This window comes from Nelumbo nucifera, chromosome 5 (genome assembly GCF_055504915.1).
Source record: "Nelumbo nucifera cultivar China Antique chromosome 5, China Antique-T2T, whole genome shotgun sequence".
Lineage (NCBI taxonomy): Eukaryota > Viridiplantae > Streptophyta > Magnoliopsida > Proteales > Nelumbonaceae > Nelumbo > Nelumbo nucifera.
Window position 1 is genome coordinate 5224941 of NC_142653.1, and position 14052 is coordinate 5238992.

General features: G+C 40.8%; 1 protein-coding gene across 1 annotated transcript; it reads left to right on the forward strand.

Annotated features, from left to right (window-relative positions):
* Positions 1-6853: 6853 nt before the first annotated feature.
* On the forward strand, positions 6854-14052 carry ERG28 (ergosterol biosynthesis protein). Its single transcript, XM_010247316.3, has 3 exons — positions 6854-7130; positions 9728-9934; positions 13580-14052. Exons 1-3 carry the CDS (start codon positions 7016-7018, stop codon positions 13648-13650), a joined length of 393 nt encoding a protein of 130 aa, XP_010245618.1. The 5' UTR covers positions 6854-7015; the 3' UTR covers positions 13651-14052.

Genomic DNA, 14052 nt, shown 5'->3' on the forward strand with positions numbered 1-14052 from the left:
TTGAGTAAAGGTTGAAGGCTTTATTTTTGTTCGCAAGGTGGATGTATTGAGTTTTATTTTGAAATTTTGATGAATAATGAAGGGCAAAATCAATCACAAATGGATAATATTGAGTTTTAAAAATTTTTATGTGTGTGTCACATATATTTTAAAGTATCAATACATCCAAATGTATCAATACTTTTTTTTTGGCCATGCATATTATTATCTTTTTAGTTTTTTTTTTCCAAATTTCATTTTTATACAGGCTTTTGTATTGTTTAATTAATAAAAAAAAATCAGGTTCTTGAACAATACAATGAGGGGTGCAACTTGGGTGGACTGAACTGGAGCCCTATCGATCCAACCCACAATTTTACATGGGCTGGGCCTAGGCACAAAAGTTAAGACTTTTGGATTGGACTCAAGCCTAGCCTGTAGAAATCCCGAACCTGGCCCAAGCCTAACCTACCCTTATCCCAACCCGAGCCCGGCCAATTATATACATAGATATGTACATAAGAAGACATATATTTGTATGCATACATGTATATATGCATATATTTTTTAATAAATTATACATATATTTATACGCACATACATATACATACACGTATATCAATTTTTAATATGAATTAATTTATTAATACGAACTTGACCCGGGCCTAAGCCCATCCCAAGCGCATCAAAATTTAGTACAAATTAGACTCGAGCTGAATAATTTGAGCTTTTTCTTCAACCCTTGGGCACAATTCTTATGGTTGGATTTGGATTGATCTAAAATCTAGTCCAGCCTGCTTAACTTGTACTCGTAGATGGTCACATTGGATACGAGATATATCGATACTTTCAACCTTAATTGTGATGGAACTTTAGTAGATTTGCCCTATTCCCAATTCCCAATGCATGCTGTCCTGTTACCAATAAAGCACGCTCCTTCCAACGTGCCACACTAGCCTCACATTTGGAACATGTTTGTCATTCGTAGGGAGATGCTCCCGATGTGCGACTATAATTCTGTAATGGCATTTTGGGACATCGTTGGCGGTAGATCCAAAACTTGTGATCCTCACGGAGGTAACAATCTCTGCATTGGAATCTCATTGAGACCATATCTCTTTCTCATACAACGCGCCTCACACTGATCTCATAGTTTGATAGACAAATCCCAGCATGTATAGGGGATATCTACTGTACTTGTATGTTAGGGAAAATTCGAAATTAATATCTTATACTTTGGGTCCAGTTCCACTTTGTTTTCAAATTTTAAAACACGACGATTTAATACTCTAACTTTCAAAACGTGTCAATTTAATACATGCCATTAAATAAGAGTACTTATGAAACCGTGGGCCTTTTTTTGAATTGAACTGGTAATACCAATTTTTGGAAAACCGATAACTGGAACCAAACCGAAACCATTCGTTTAACCGGTTGATCGGCTCGGTTCATTAGTTTTTTGACTTTATAATATTTATTATAAAAATATATATAAATAATAATAATAAATTATAAATATATAATATTATATTTTAAATAATAAATAATATATAAAATACATATAATATACATAAATATATACAAAAACATATATGCCAATCGATTCGGTTAATCGTCGATTTTTTAAATTGGTTAACCAAAACCGTACCGATACCTTTGTTTTTTAAAATCATCGAATCGAAACTGAAACCAAACGATTCGATTAACTGATTTTTTGGTTCGACTTCTATCGATTCTCACTCCCACCCTGTTAAGTAGTCGTTAAATGCCATTTGAAAAGACAAAAATACTCTCTGAGTTTCATTTAATTCTTTTATTAACCATCCAAATATTGACAAAAAAAAATGAACAGTTCCAAATCCTTGCTTCTTTTATTTAAGAAAGTTGAGATCACTAGAATATCTATCAAGATATAACCTAAATTTTGGATTTGAAACGATTCAATTTTATTAATATATAAATGGTTGATAAAGAAAAATAGATGATACTCAAAAGGACATTTCTATTTTTTCAAATTTCATTTAACTTGAATTATCGCGTTTTAAAGTTGGGAGACGAAAATCAAACCGAGTTCGGCTTCTGTCCAGACACGCTATATAGGCGTACCGTTCGCTTAACACGAGGACGCGCCACGCGTCTTTTGATTCGTGCGTTCGCTTAATACCTGCGAAATGAATTAAACGGAGTCTATTTATGCCGTTAGCTTCTCATAAGTTCCGTTCCACTTCCTGCTCGAGACTCACCGGACTCTGCCGTCGCCAGTCACTCTCACTCTCTCTCTTTCCAACTGGCGGTGATTAACAGCTATCACCGGCGACCCCCTCATGTATTTTGGACTTTGCCCTGATATAAGCCGGACTGCTATCACCGGCAACTGATAGAAGCCGGAAACAAGAAGAAGTGGAGGTGTCATCGTCGTTGTCTCGTGTTTTCTCACTCTGTTGCTTGGGGAGTCGGTTTCAACCTTCAATCTGGAGAATGTCGTCTGCAGCCAAGGACTGTATCACAAGCGAAGTTGGATGCCCGGAAACGCGCAAGCAGAGCTTCCTTTCCCTGAGCCAGATGGAACAGAAGGAAATTGAAACAAACCCAGATTAACAAAAGCTGGATGCATGAAAGAAAGAAAGTGATATAGAACTAATGAAAACCCAAATAAAAAAAAATGAGGAAAGTGCTTAATGTGTAAAGAAAAAGATAGAAAGATGAAGATCACCTGGATCTTAGCTTCGCGAATTTCACAAACCTTCTTCGATTCAAACCTGTTCCATTTGTAATTATTGAACGATTTGTAGAACCTTTTTGTTGCAATGCTGCTGGTGAAATCCACAAAAGCGTAACCCAGATTGTTCCCAAGCCTGAGGAGTGGAGAGAGAAGAAAAATCCACAAATATCAACCTCTGAAACAAAGGTGATGAAGGGAAATTTGGCCCGACCTCGCAATCGCCCAACACGTGGCAAAGGCAAGCAGCTCGGGACAGTAGAGTGCCCGAAGCGAACATCGGAAGCAAGTCCAAGCTCACTACCGAGCCCGAACTCCAGACCGCTGTACTGAATCCGAGCTCCCTGTTAAGGGTCCGAACTCCCTAAGAGTTCGAGCTCCCTAATAGGAGCCCGAGCTCCCTAAGTCCGAGCTCCCCAAGTAAGAACTCGAGCTCCCTAAAGACCGAGCTCCCTATTAAGAGCAAGCTCCCTACTGGGAGTCCGAGCTCCCTATTAAGAGCGAGCTCCCTACTGAGAACCCGAGCTCCCTGCAAGGAGCACGAACTATACTAGGCCCCAAGCCTCACAAAGCAGACCCGAGCTGGCCCATGGCAGCTCGGAACACTCCAAACCGAACTCAAGACACCTCGCTCGCCACTCCAACGCTTCCGAAACACCAGGCTGACCAAACGTACCCGACACCAAGGACGTCCGTATCCAAGGGCGACACACCTGACTAATTTGGGATCTGACGCCTGACAGCCGCATTTCAAACGGCTTCCTGCTACCGCCACCTGCAACCGTCGTCACTAGCCGCAGAATCGGCTCCGACAAAATGAACAACAGCGGTTCTGTCCGGCCAGAGGAAATGACATCCGAACTGGCAGGAGTTCAGAAGTAATCATGCCCGATCTAACGGAAGCCTGGAAGCGAGTGCGCGAGGTGGTTATAAAAGGCTCCTACCCCCAGGAACGAGGTATGCTAACTTTTGCGCTATCTGGTTTATCTTGCCTTTGAAGGATTCTAACTTGAGCTTCGGAGCCCTTACGCCGGGTTCTCCCCAGAGCTTCTCTTCTCCTTCCGTTTCAGGTCCCTGTTACTCAGTTCAGAGGCAAGATCATTGACAGCTAAGACCGGCCAGATTGTGCATCATCAAAAGGGTTACTGGTGTTTTTCTTTCTTTTCTTGTTACAGAAAAAACGCAGCAGAAGAAACAAAAAGAAGATGAGACGATTACCAGAAATCCATGGGCTGGTACACGAAGTCGTATTCAGAGAGACATGAGTCCAACCCCAACTGGGCTTTCCCGTGTGAGTGGAAGGAGTTGAACGAAGATTATCTGCAGTCTTCGCTGGAAAAAAACCTTCTTGAAATACCGCCACTTTTCACCTCCATGCTCTTAATCTGGTTCTCTGTAGCAATGGTGCAGCTTGCGTAAGTAGGAAAATGTAGTGCTGGTCATGGCAATAGTGGAGTGGAGGATAGTAGAAAACGTTGCATGGTCGTCGGTACTGATGGCCTGGAACTGGGTAAAATGGATGATAAAATAGAGGCCCAAAGGCCCCGAACGGTGATAGCTGCGGTGGAAGAGTTGGAACCACCGTTGCCATCTTTGGTGGTGGTGGAGTTGGTGGATAGAACAGAGGAAGAGATGGGCTTTTCAGCTTGTAGGGCCTGGCGTATGGGTTCAACATTTTGGTTGAGAAACAGAGATGAGAGAGAGAGAGAGAGAGAGAGAGAGAGAGAGACAAATATACAAAAGGAGAGATGGCTGGGATTCTCAGGAGAAGAGGAGGAAGAAGGAGATGAGTTCGGCGCCAGCCCAGGCACGCTATATCCGCCATGAAGCCAAGGAAAGGGGTTTTGGCAGAAAGATTACGAACAGATGATGGTATCAATTTTTAGTGTTAAGTAACTCGTCATTTGGTCTGTTTCTAATTGATTGATGACTCAGAGGCTGAAGTGAAGAATTTTTGCTGGATGAGAACTGGATGCCGGGTTGACCAGGCCGAGATAGGGGCAGATTAGGTGTCGAGCTGACTGAGTCGAGCTGGGTAGGTTTGGTGCCGAACTGACTTGCCCGAGATGGGCAGGTTAGGTGCCGAACTAACTGGGCCGAGCTAGGCAGGTTAGGTGCCGAATTGACTGGGTCGAGTTGCATATTAGGTGACGAGCTGACTAGAGGTCCGAGCTGCCTATTAGGTGCCAAGCTGACCAGAGTGCCGAACTGCCTATTAGGTGCTGAGCTGACCAGAGTGCCGAACTACCTATTAGATGCCGAGCTGACCAGAGTGTCGAGCTGCCTATTAGGTGCTGAGCTGACCAGAGTGCTGAGCTTCCTATTAGGTGCCGAGCTTACTGGTGGCGAGTTGGATTAATTGTTGAGCTTCGTAGTTTTTTATAGACTTGCAAGAAATTAATGTCAGAGGACCCGGGGTGGCTAACCCGGTGGGGTCGCTTCGATGATTAATTTAGTACTCATAGTAGATTGCGAGATAAAAATCATAAAGTATGAGATCTAGAACATGCTTACTTGCCCCCCTTATGTCACTGGGGTTGGTGCCTTTATATAGGCATTGTTTAGCGTGGGCATCATGCACCGCATCCTAGATTTCCGAGAGGTCGTCGAAGTGGTCTGAGATTTCCAGAGGCAACCGCCATGCACGTTGACCATCCTCTAGAACGTTCAGTACGTGGGCCAACTTCCAAGGATCGTGGGAGTGTTGGGATATGCATGCCGAATTTGTCGGTGAGCACGTCTCGCAGGTTGCCAAGTCGGCGCTTGTGCCAGGTCACAGGTCAGACACTATCAGCTTGGCTAAGGCAAGTTGTTGCCTAAGTGGTTCCGGGATGCCATGTTGTCACGGGGGTAGTTCTACAACGAAAGAAACCCGTGCAACATCCAGGCCAAGGTAGGCCAGGACAAGCCTTTGTGTGCTACCTAGGAGTTGCTCGATGAGATGGCTCCCCCAAGGTCAATAACACTGGATCATGACCTCAAGTCGCATGGCCGGGCACTCGGCTGGCTCTGGCCGGTCCATGGGAGGCGTCTCTTACGTGCTAAAGGGGGATGACCATAATGAGAGGCGACTGGGCGCCGAAGAGGTGGTTGGGCACCGATGTGATGGGTCTCTTGTATGCCGATGGTGATGGGCACCTGTGTGCCATGTTGAGAGATCAGCTTGGGCAAGGGGCTGGCGAGGTGAAGGGTCATGCTTGAGCCAGGCCTGCATGCCAAACCTCCTTGAGTGTCGATAGCGCAGTGCCGGTCCATGCACTGTCCCCATGAGCATGCGTGCGCCCATGAGGAACCCTGGTAGCTATGCTAGCCAATACCAGGGCCGCCCCACAAGGGAAGTTGGTGTAGAAATGCCAAGGTTAGGCACCCAAGGAGGTCGACCACCCCTCCTCAAAGAGTATGTTAAGCTTTTGGTGGTTTGTTTGAAGATGACATCATTTTTCCCAAAAATCTTACACGCAAAAATGACGATGGTGTCCCTTAACGTAAGCCTGCCAAGCATAGTTTAGGCTAAGCCTGTGTCAGACCGTAACAATGTATCACAATGTCATTGGAGGGCCAAATCTGCCCTCATAAAGAAATCTGTAAAATATACAAAATACAAGGTTTTCTACTCTACAATCTGCATTTCTTTCTCCATAGAATCCTCCATTCTTGCTTGTTCAACAAGGGTAGGCGAATCTGAACTCTGGTTACCGTTAAGAGGAGTCGGCTTCTATCAGTAATCGGTGATAACAGTCCATTTTCTATCAGGCCAGAGTCCACAAATACTTGATGTTTTTCTCCGATTGCCAGTGTTAACAGTCGCCGGTGATGACTGTTGGTCGCCGCCGGTTGGAGAGGGAGCGGGTGAGAGTGACTAGTGAAGGCAGAGTCTGATGAGTCTCGAGCGGGAAGTAGGATGGAAGAAGCTAACGGCATAAAAGATAGACTCCGTTAATTCAGTTCGCACGTATTAAGCGAACGCACGAATCAAAAGACGCGTGGCGCGTACTGCTACGCGAACGGTGCGCGTATATTGCGTGCCTGGACTGAAGCCGAACTCAATGGCGCTAGGCCCAACCAAAGTACATGTTAATCGGGAATTTGCCCTATATGTTATTATTTATGGTCCCACAATACGATGAGATGTGCCTGTGAGATCAGTCTGAGGCGCGCTCAGTGAGGAGCAGATCAGGTCGCAATCTCACTTGGGTTTTTTGCTTGCTCTAAAACTCGTGCCACTGAGCTCCATTTGTTTGATCTCTGTCATTCTTGGTAAGGGAGGAAAACCGGAACAGGGGAAGAAAGGAAAAAGGAAGAAAGAAAAAAAAGAAAATGAAGGCGTTGGGGTGGTGGCTGATGTTAGTTGGTTCACTTCGACTGGCAGCAGTTTGGTTCGGATTTTTTGACATATGGGCTCTCCGACTTGCTGTCTTCTCCAACTCCACAAGTGAGCTTCTAGTTCTAACCATCTTTTTTTTTTTTTTCCTTTTTCTTTTTCCTTCTGTCAGATCAGATTGTGCTTTCGATGATTTTCTTATGGTCTTAGTAGCAATAGCAATGTAGTATGAAATGCTCCGTATACAAGATAGAGTGACTTAACGATGAGTGAACGCAGTGGATCAACAAGCTTATTTTGGTCCGACTGTGGAGATGCTGCTTGCAGAACTCCTGAAAGATGTCTTTTGCTGCTGTATTTCTGATGATTTAACCTGTTTACCAACTTGTTGTCATGGTTTTGATTCAATCTAAAGTTCACTTTCGCTCCTCATGCTCATGAATGATTCCTTACTTGTTAGCTCAAAATGATTTTATGTATGGCATATTCTTAGATATGATTTTATAAGTTCTACTAAATTGTGCAATAACCTACTTCTCTTTAACCAGTTGACAACATCTTATCATCAGAGTATAACGACGAATTGATCTTTTGAATTTAATTGTGAATAAAGTATCTTACCACAACGGATGAACTGCCTTGCGAACCATCTCATTGGAATACTGAGCATTAACAATTCTATGACAGTACTGCATCTATTATTCAAGACAGAAGAAAACATAGTTTCGGTTTTGAAGCCAACTAAAGACTGCAAGGAGTTGTGGCATAGGACCAACATACTTGGTTCTAATTACTGGGTTTAGGGCTTCAATTGACTGCTTTAAAAGTCCCAAGAATATTAACGAATGGATTTAAAATCCAGGTTGATTAGTCTGATGGAAAAGATATGTGGCGCCTAATATGGGAAATGTTAAGAAAAATAAGTTAGGGTTTTTGGGAGCAAATCTAGAGCTGGAAGAAGAAATACAGTTTGGTGGACTATATTACCGTGATGTTGAACCAGACATTCAACTACAAGAAGAAGAGAGATGGTTAAAGAGAAAATGTAGAATTGGCTTATGACGTGTAGAGAGAACCAGCATCAAGAAGAGAAAAGGTTTAGAGGCAAGAAAGGGGAAGTATCTTTAGAGAAGTAAGATAACATGGTTGTTTCTCTGTTAAATCTATGTTTCTCAAGCTGTTTAGTTCAGGTCAGGAGAATTTCCCTGCCAGGCAGATTTGGAATTCAACTAGCCCCTCTAAGGTTAATTTTCTGGTTTGGACAATGGTTCTTGATAAATGTCTGACTAGAGTTAATCTGGAAAGACGTGGTATTCAGATTCCGGATCTTTTGTGTGGCTTGTGTGGTACTCTTGCAGAAAGTACTGAGCACTTGTGTATCCATTGCCCAATTTCTTCTTATGTCTGGGGGCACTTTCTTAAGGCCTTGGAAATTAATTGAGTAATGCCAAATTCAGTGAAGGAGCTGTTGAACTGTTGGAGTATTGAGGGACTCAGCAAGAAAGGAAAGCTGTTTTGGAACACCATTCCGGCAGCTGTGCTTTGGTCCATTTGGACTGAGAGAAATAACAGAATTTTCTGTTGTAAAGCTAAAAGCCCAGATGAAATAGTGCAGAGAGCTGTGGGCAAGTTATTTTCTTGGGTGTCAGTAACGGAGGAATTTAAACATCAGAATTTGCATCTTTTGTTTTGTTCTCAGTCTTGGATGAGATTGTAGTCTGATGTGGACCCAGGCAGCCTTTATGGCCTGGGCTTTGTTGTAATGTTTTTTTGATGAATAAATTACCTTACCTTTTACAAGAAAAAATAAAAAATAAAAAGCAACTAAGAAAACTAAAATCTGATCCATTCTTTGCTGCTGAAAGGCTGCAATATATCAGCTTATATAGACCTCGACCACGATATTACTAACAAGTAAACTTCTTAAATTAATTACATAAAAGACTTCTCATTTCCTTGTCCTCATTGAAGTGTATCATTGACAACTCACCTCCATGTTGTGATGGCATCATGAACAAGTCACCTATTTGACTTTTTACTCCATTTACTAAATAAATACTACTAGTCCATAACCATCTTTAGTATAAAGGTGAAAACAATAGCCTAAACCAGATATGACACATCCAACTATGGTCCATATAACCGTATCAGATACAATATTCTAAAATGAAAATGAAACTTAATTTGCATTCTCTGAAAATCTCCAAGAAATGGGACGACAAGTACCTGCTTCATTTGCAAGGTCAGGTTATATGTTACCTGTTTCATTTTTCCTTCAAACATAAAATGCAAGAGAGGTTGGACAAGATCGTTCCATGCTTACTAAAAGTTAGGCATCAATCATGGTTCTGCTTTATTTTACTTGAACATCTTTTTCTTTGGAAAAAGGTGAACTTACAACTTACAAATTCCATTTCTAGTGGTGGATTAGGATTGCCATCATGATTGCTTCAGGTTTGTTTTATCTCATTCATGGTCTGCTAACTCACATCTTGCACAATGGATTTCTTTTCTTATCTGGAAGGGGAAATTGAGAAAGCTGTAACCTTCATTTGTAATTATGCTAGTTCCATAATGTAGTTTCATGTTTTGTCTTTTTCTTTCTCTTTTCTTCTTCTTCTTTTTTTTTTCCATGGGTTTTTATTATGTAGGTATTCTAACATATTTATGAGGTTCATATTCTGATGGAGAATCTTGCCTTTATGTAGTGACTGAAGTTCATGGAAGGACATTTGGAGTTTGGACACTTCTGACATGCACTCTTTGCTATCTTTGTGCATTTAACCTCGAAAACAAGCCACTCTATATAGCTACCTTTCTATCATTCATCTATGCCTTTGGTCATTTCTTGAGTGAATACCTAATATATCATACAATGGTCATTGGCAATCTGACAACCGTTGGCATCTTTGCAGGTATCAGTCTTCCTATTATAACTCAGTTGTTACCCCTTAATTCCTTGGTCATGGATTTCTGTGTAATTGGTTTCTTCTTTTGTGAAGCATAGCTTTCCTGTATCCTGTGCAATGATTATATTAACAGCATTGCGTGAATACACAGTAGATATTTGTGGTTGCTGGTGCAATGAATGTAAAATAGCAAGGAGTAACCAGTGTTACTGTGATATGTGATGCAGGTGCAAGTATTCTGGTGTCCAACAAATCAACCTCCAAAAATCATTGTGCTTGGTCACAGCACAATGATTTAGTTAAAGCAAAGGAAAATAAGAAAGTTAAATTGTGGAATCTACATTCGATGTTTCCTTTCTTGTGATATCTTGTTTATGAATGCTAATTGCCAAGGTTTTATGTTGATTTCAGTTTGGAACATTGTTGAAATGCTACAAAAAGTGTCATGCGAAGTAACAAGTGTTGGGCAAAATTCTACAACAGTAGGAATTATTAAAAGGAAGAGTCGATGCAAATTTTGGTATAGAACACCTAACGGCCCTTATATTACATTGATAGGTAATTAGTTGGTTTGGAGATGGCATCGAGGACCGTTATATTCCACTGATCTCATTAGAGAGGTCATCCTATTTAGATGGATCTAAAAATTGGTCAACTCCTGAGTTGATAATTTGGGAAGAACGGGGATATCTTGGCTTTATTAGGGGTTCTTCTTTATGGAATAGTCTTCCCTTAGTGTTTTTTCCTTTTTTTTTTCCTTATGCCTACTACTTTTGATCGTGTACTTGGGATTCATCTATAGCACCAGTTAAAAGAACTGATCTGTCCGAGGAATTAGGAGCAGGCCAAACAGGACATGGGTTGAAGTAGTAAGAAATGATTTAAGGGCCCATAAACTTAACAATGGATATGGCACTGAACAATGTGGAATGGCATAACAGGATTCATGTTGCTGACCCCTTGTAGTTGGGACATGTCTTAGTTGAGTTGAGATACCTGGTTGGGCCTAGTTTACCTCCTTTTCTGTTATGTTGTTGGGTCTTGCCTGCTGAGATAGATAAGATTGATTTTTTGTACTTCTAAATCTTTTTTCCACTGCTAATGGATTCTTAGCTCTTCTGATATTTCCACTGCTAAAAAATGATTAAGCATCGAACATGTTGCCCATCCCTGGCTCTTCAGCCTAATTAATAGTGGTGGGACAAAAGATATCAGAGTGAATAATCTGCCTGGGTGTTGTTTTGTGAAGTTTTATTTATTTATTTTTTCTTTTTTTTTTATCTCAAAAGTTTCCTTCAATCTTTGTCATTATTCTTAATATGCCAAACAAGTTTGCTAGTCCAGTGATAGTAAGGAGATTTTTGTGATTTGAGAACTTTCCATGAAAGTTCCATGTTTTTCTGCTTCACTCTGTCATCATGTGGTAACCTTTTTTTTTTTTTTTTAATAAATCATCATGTGGTAACCTTCACCCAATATCCCTCTGGCTGGGTCTAAGAAATCTCACTTCTAGGAGCCCTTTTCTGTTGAAGTATGGTTGATTTTATTGGTAGAGAAAATCTACCATATTGTTTGGTCACATGTGGAGAGGACCATTTAAAGCACCAGTTAGAAGTGATCTATTGCAAGTTGAAGGGTCTAGACGATCGAGGATCAGGCCAAAAATGATTTGTTGAAGTAGTGAGAAATGACTTGGGGGCCTATAATTTAACAATGGTTATGACACTGAACAGGAATGGCAGAACAGGAGTCATGGAGCTGATCCCATCCCATATAGTTGGGACAAGGCTTGGTTGAGTTGCAAATCTTACACATGGTGATTGATTGGCCACAATTGATTTGTATACTCATTTAGAATAAACTCTCGTTTTCCTCTTTCATCCATTTCATGTTCTACTGGCTTCTCTCTCTTCTAAAATCAACTTTCCTAGTTCTCTTCATTTAGCCTAGGTTGATAGCCACTGCAAGTTTCAGTGCATGAAGTAATGGCAATGAGCCAAGTCAACAGGTGGTCTATTTCTCCTTTTCTAGGGACTGTTCTATATGAACCTTTCTTTCTTTCTTTCCTTATGGATTGCTTGAACTATTATCTCTTGTTTCCTCTCTTAGGTTATTCTGGAATCAGATCTTCAACCTCAAGTTTGCAGTGCAACAAGATAATGTATTTGAATTATGTGATATAATATTCTGTCATCATCAATAAAGTTACACTGTTAATATAAAAAATTATAATTGAATTATGGGTTCAAATCCAGGGAATTATTTTTCATATGTGAATCTAAAAAAGAAATCAAGTCATACAAAGGAACCTAGGAGTAGCTTCAAATCTCCAGTCCTCATCGTCATCGTCGACATCATCATCAAGCCTTCTCCCAACTATATAGCATCAGCTACATCAATCCTGTTTCACCATTCTGTTTGTTTAATGCCATATCCATTGTTAAATTTTTAGTACTTAAATCATTTTTTACTACTTCGGCCCATGTCCTTTTAGTTTTACCCCTACCCCTTCTAGACCCTTCAACTTGCAATAGATCACTTCTTGTGGGTGCTGTCAAAATCAGTATTCATGATCATGAGAGTTGGGGAAAAATTTTAGTGCCAGATACCAACCTAACACAACCCTCCTTTATCTGAGCTCGGGACCATCTGTGTAGGACAAGATCACACTGGTGGAGTTTAGGAGTAGATCCAAAAGGTGATAAAATTAGAGAAAGTTGATTGAGATGGTTTGGTCATGTGAATAGAAGACCTTTTATAGCTAGCACCTGTTAGAAAAAGTAATCTATTTCCAGTTGAAGGGACTAGAAGAGCTAGGGACGACTGAAAAGGACCTGAGTAGAAGTAATAAGAATTATTTAAGCACCCATAATTTAATGGGTATGGCACTGAACAAAACAGGATTCGTGTAGTGAACCCCCATATAGTTGGGACTTAAATGGTGATGGGTAAATCTGGAAAAGGAACTGTTGTTATCCATTTTCTGTGGAGGAACTATTTCTTAAAGCCTTTTAAATTGTGCTAAAGCCTAAGTACAGGATGGGAGGACTTTTTCCCTTTTATTACCCCCTATTTGGGGGTAAGAGAAAGAAAGGGACATGCTAGTTCTTATCTTTAGAGTTCATTACTCTTTGTTTATCTGAAGTTATTGGTTTCTTTTCTTCTTTTCTTTTATTTGCTGCCTTTCTAGGTTAGAACTGCAATTCCCACTTAGAGGTTTCTCCTGGCTAAGACTGTTGGGATTCACATATGAGTAGTGTATGAAGAGAGTCCCACATTGGAAAAGTACGAGAGGTGCAAGGGACTTACAAGAGTGGCCCATAACCCAATAGCTTAAACTTCTGGGTTGTATGTGGTGTCCCTCTCTTGTGTGCAAGTCTTATGTGCGTGTATGTGTATGAGCCCCTGGTTTTGATGACTCCCCTCAATGCACAACAGACTGTTCTCTTTTACTCAATGGAGCTGTTAATTGAGCATGTCCTGAAACTACCTTCTTTCTATTACAGTTCAATATTTATGATTTATCTTTTCCTTTTCTTTTCTTACTTTTATCCAAGATTAGGTCAAGCTTTCTGCTTAATGCCTTGGATAAGTGTGTATAAATGGTATGCATATATTTTATCTTTGACTATTTGAATTGGTCATGGTCAGGGACCTCAATTATATGGATGTTGTTGCAGTGGAACGCTCATCAACCTCAAGCCACCTTGAAGACAGAGTGAAACCTTTGTTGCCTATTCTTCAAGATGCAAGAGGATTTGGATTTACTCAATTGCTATCATTTCTTTTTTGCTATTTGATTTGCAGTTCATGCTCAAACAAACAAAAGATGTTTTGGTTTGTTAATTTAATTATGATGGTTAGTATGAACAGCAATGGGCTGTTGGTGAGTCTCTTTTTGGGTAGAAAGCTGTTGGTGATCTTATTTTTTCAGGCAAGGACACAAGTCTCCTTAAAGCTTTCAACTTACGGAGACATAGTTGGTTTAAGTATCAGCTCGGGAGAGAAAACTCAAGCATTTAATACATAATCATGTAACTGGATGGTTAGATGTCCATCCATTGCATAACCGGAAATTTGGCTCCACTTTAGACAATGAATTGGTTCTATCAGATTCAGATTCA

Coding starts and splice junctions, on each gene's coding strand:
- ERG28 (XM_010247316.3), top strand. CDS start 7,016: ATGAAGGCGTTGGGGTGGTGGCTGATGTTAGTTGGTTCACTTCGACTG. Junction 7,131..9,727: donor TGTCTTCTCCAACTCCACAA/GTGAGCTTCTAG, acceptor GCCTTTATGTAG/TGACTGAAGTTCATGGAAGG. Junction 9,935..13,579: donor AACCGTTGGCATCTTTGCAG/GTATCAGTCTTC, acceptor GGTCATGGTCAG/GGACCTCAATTATATGGATG.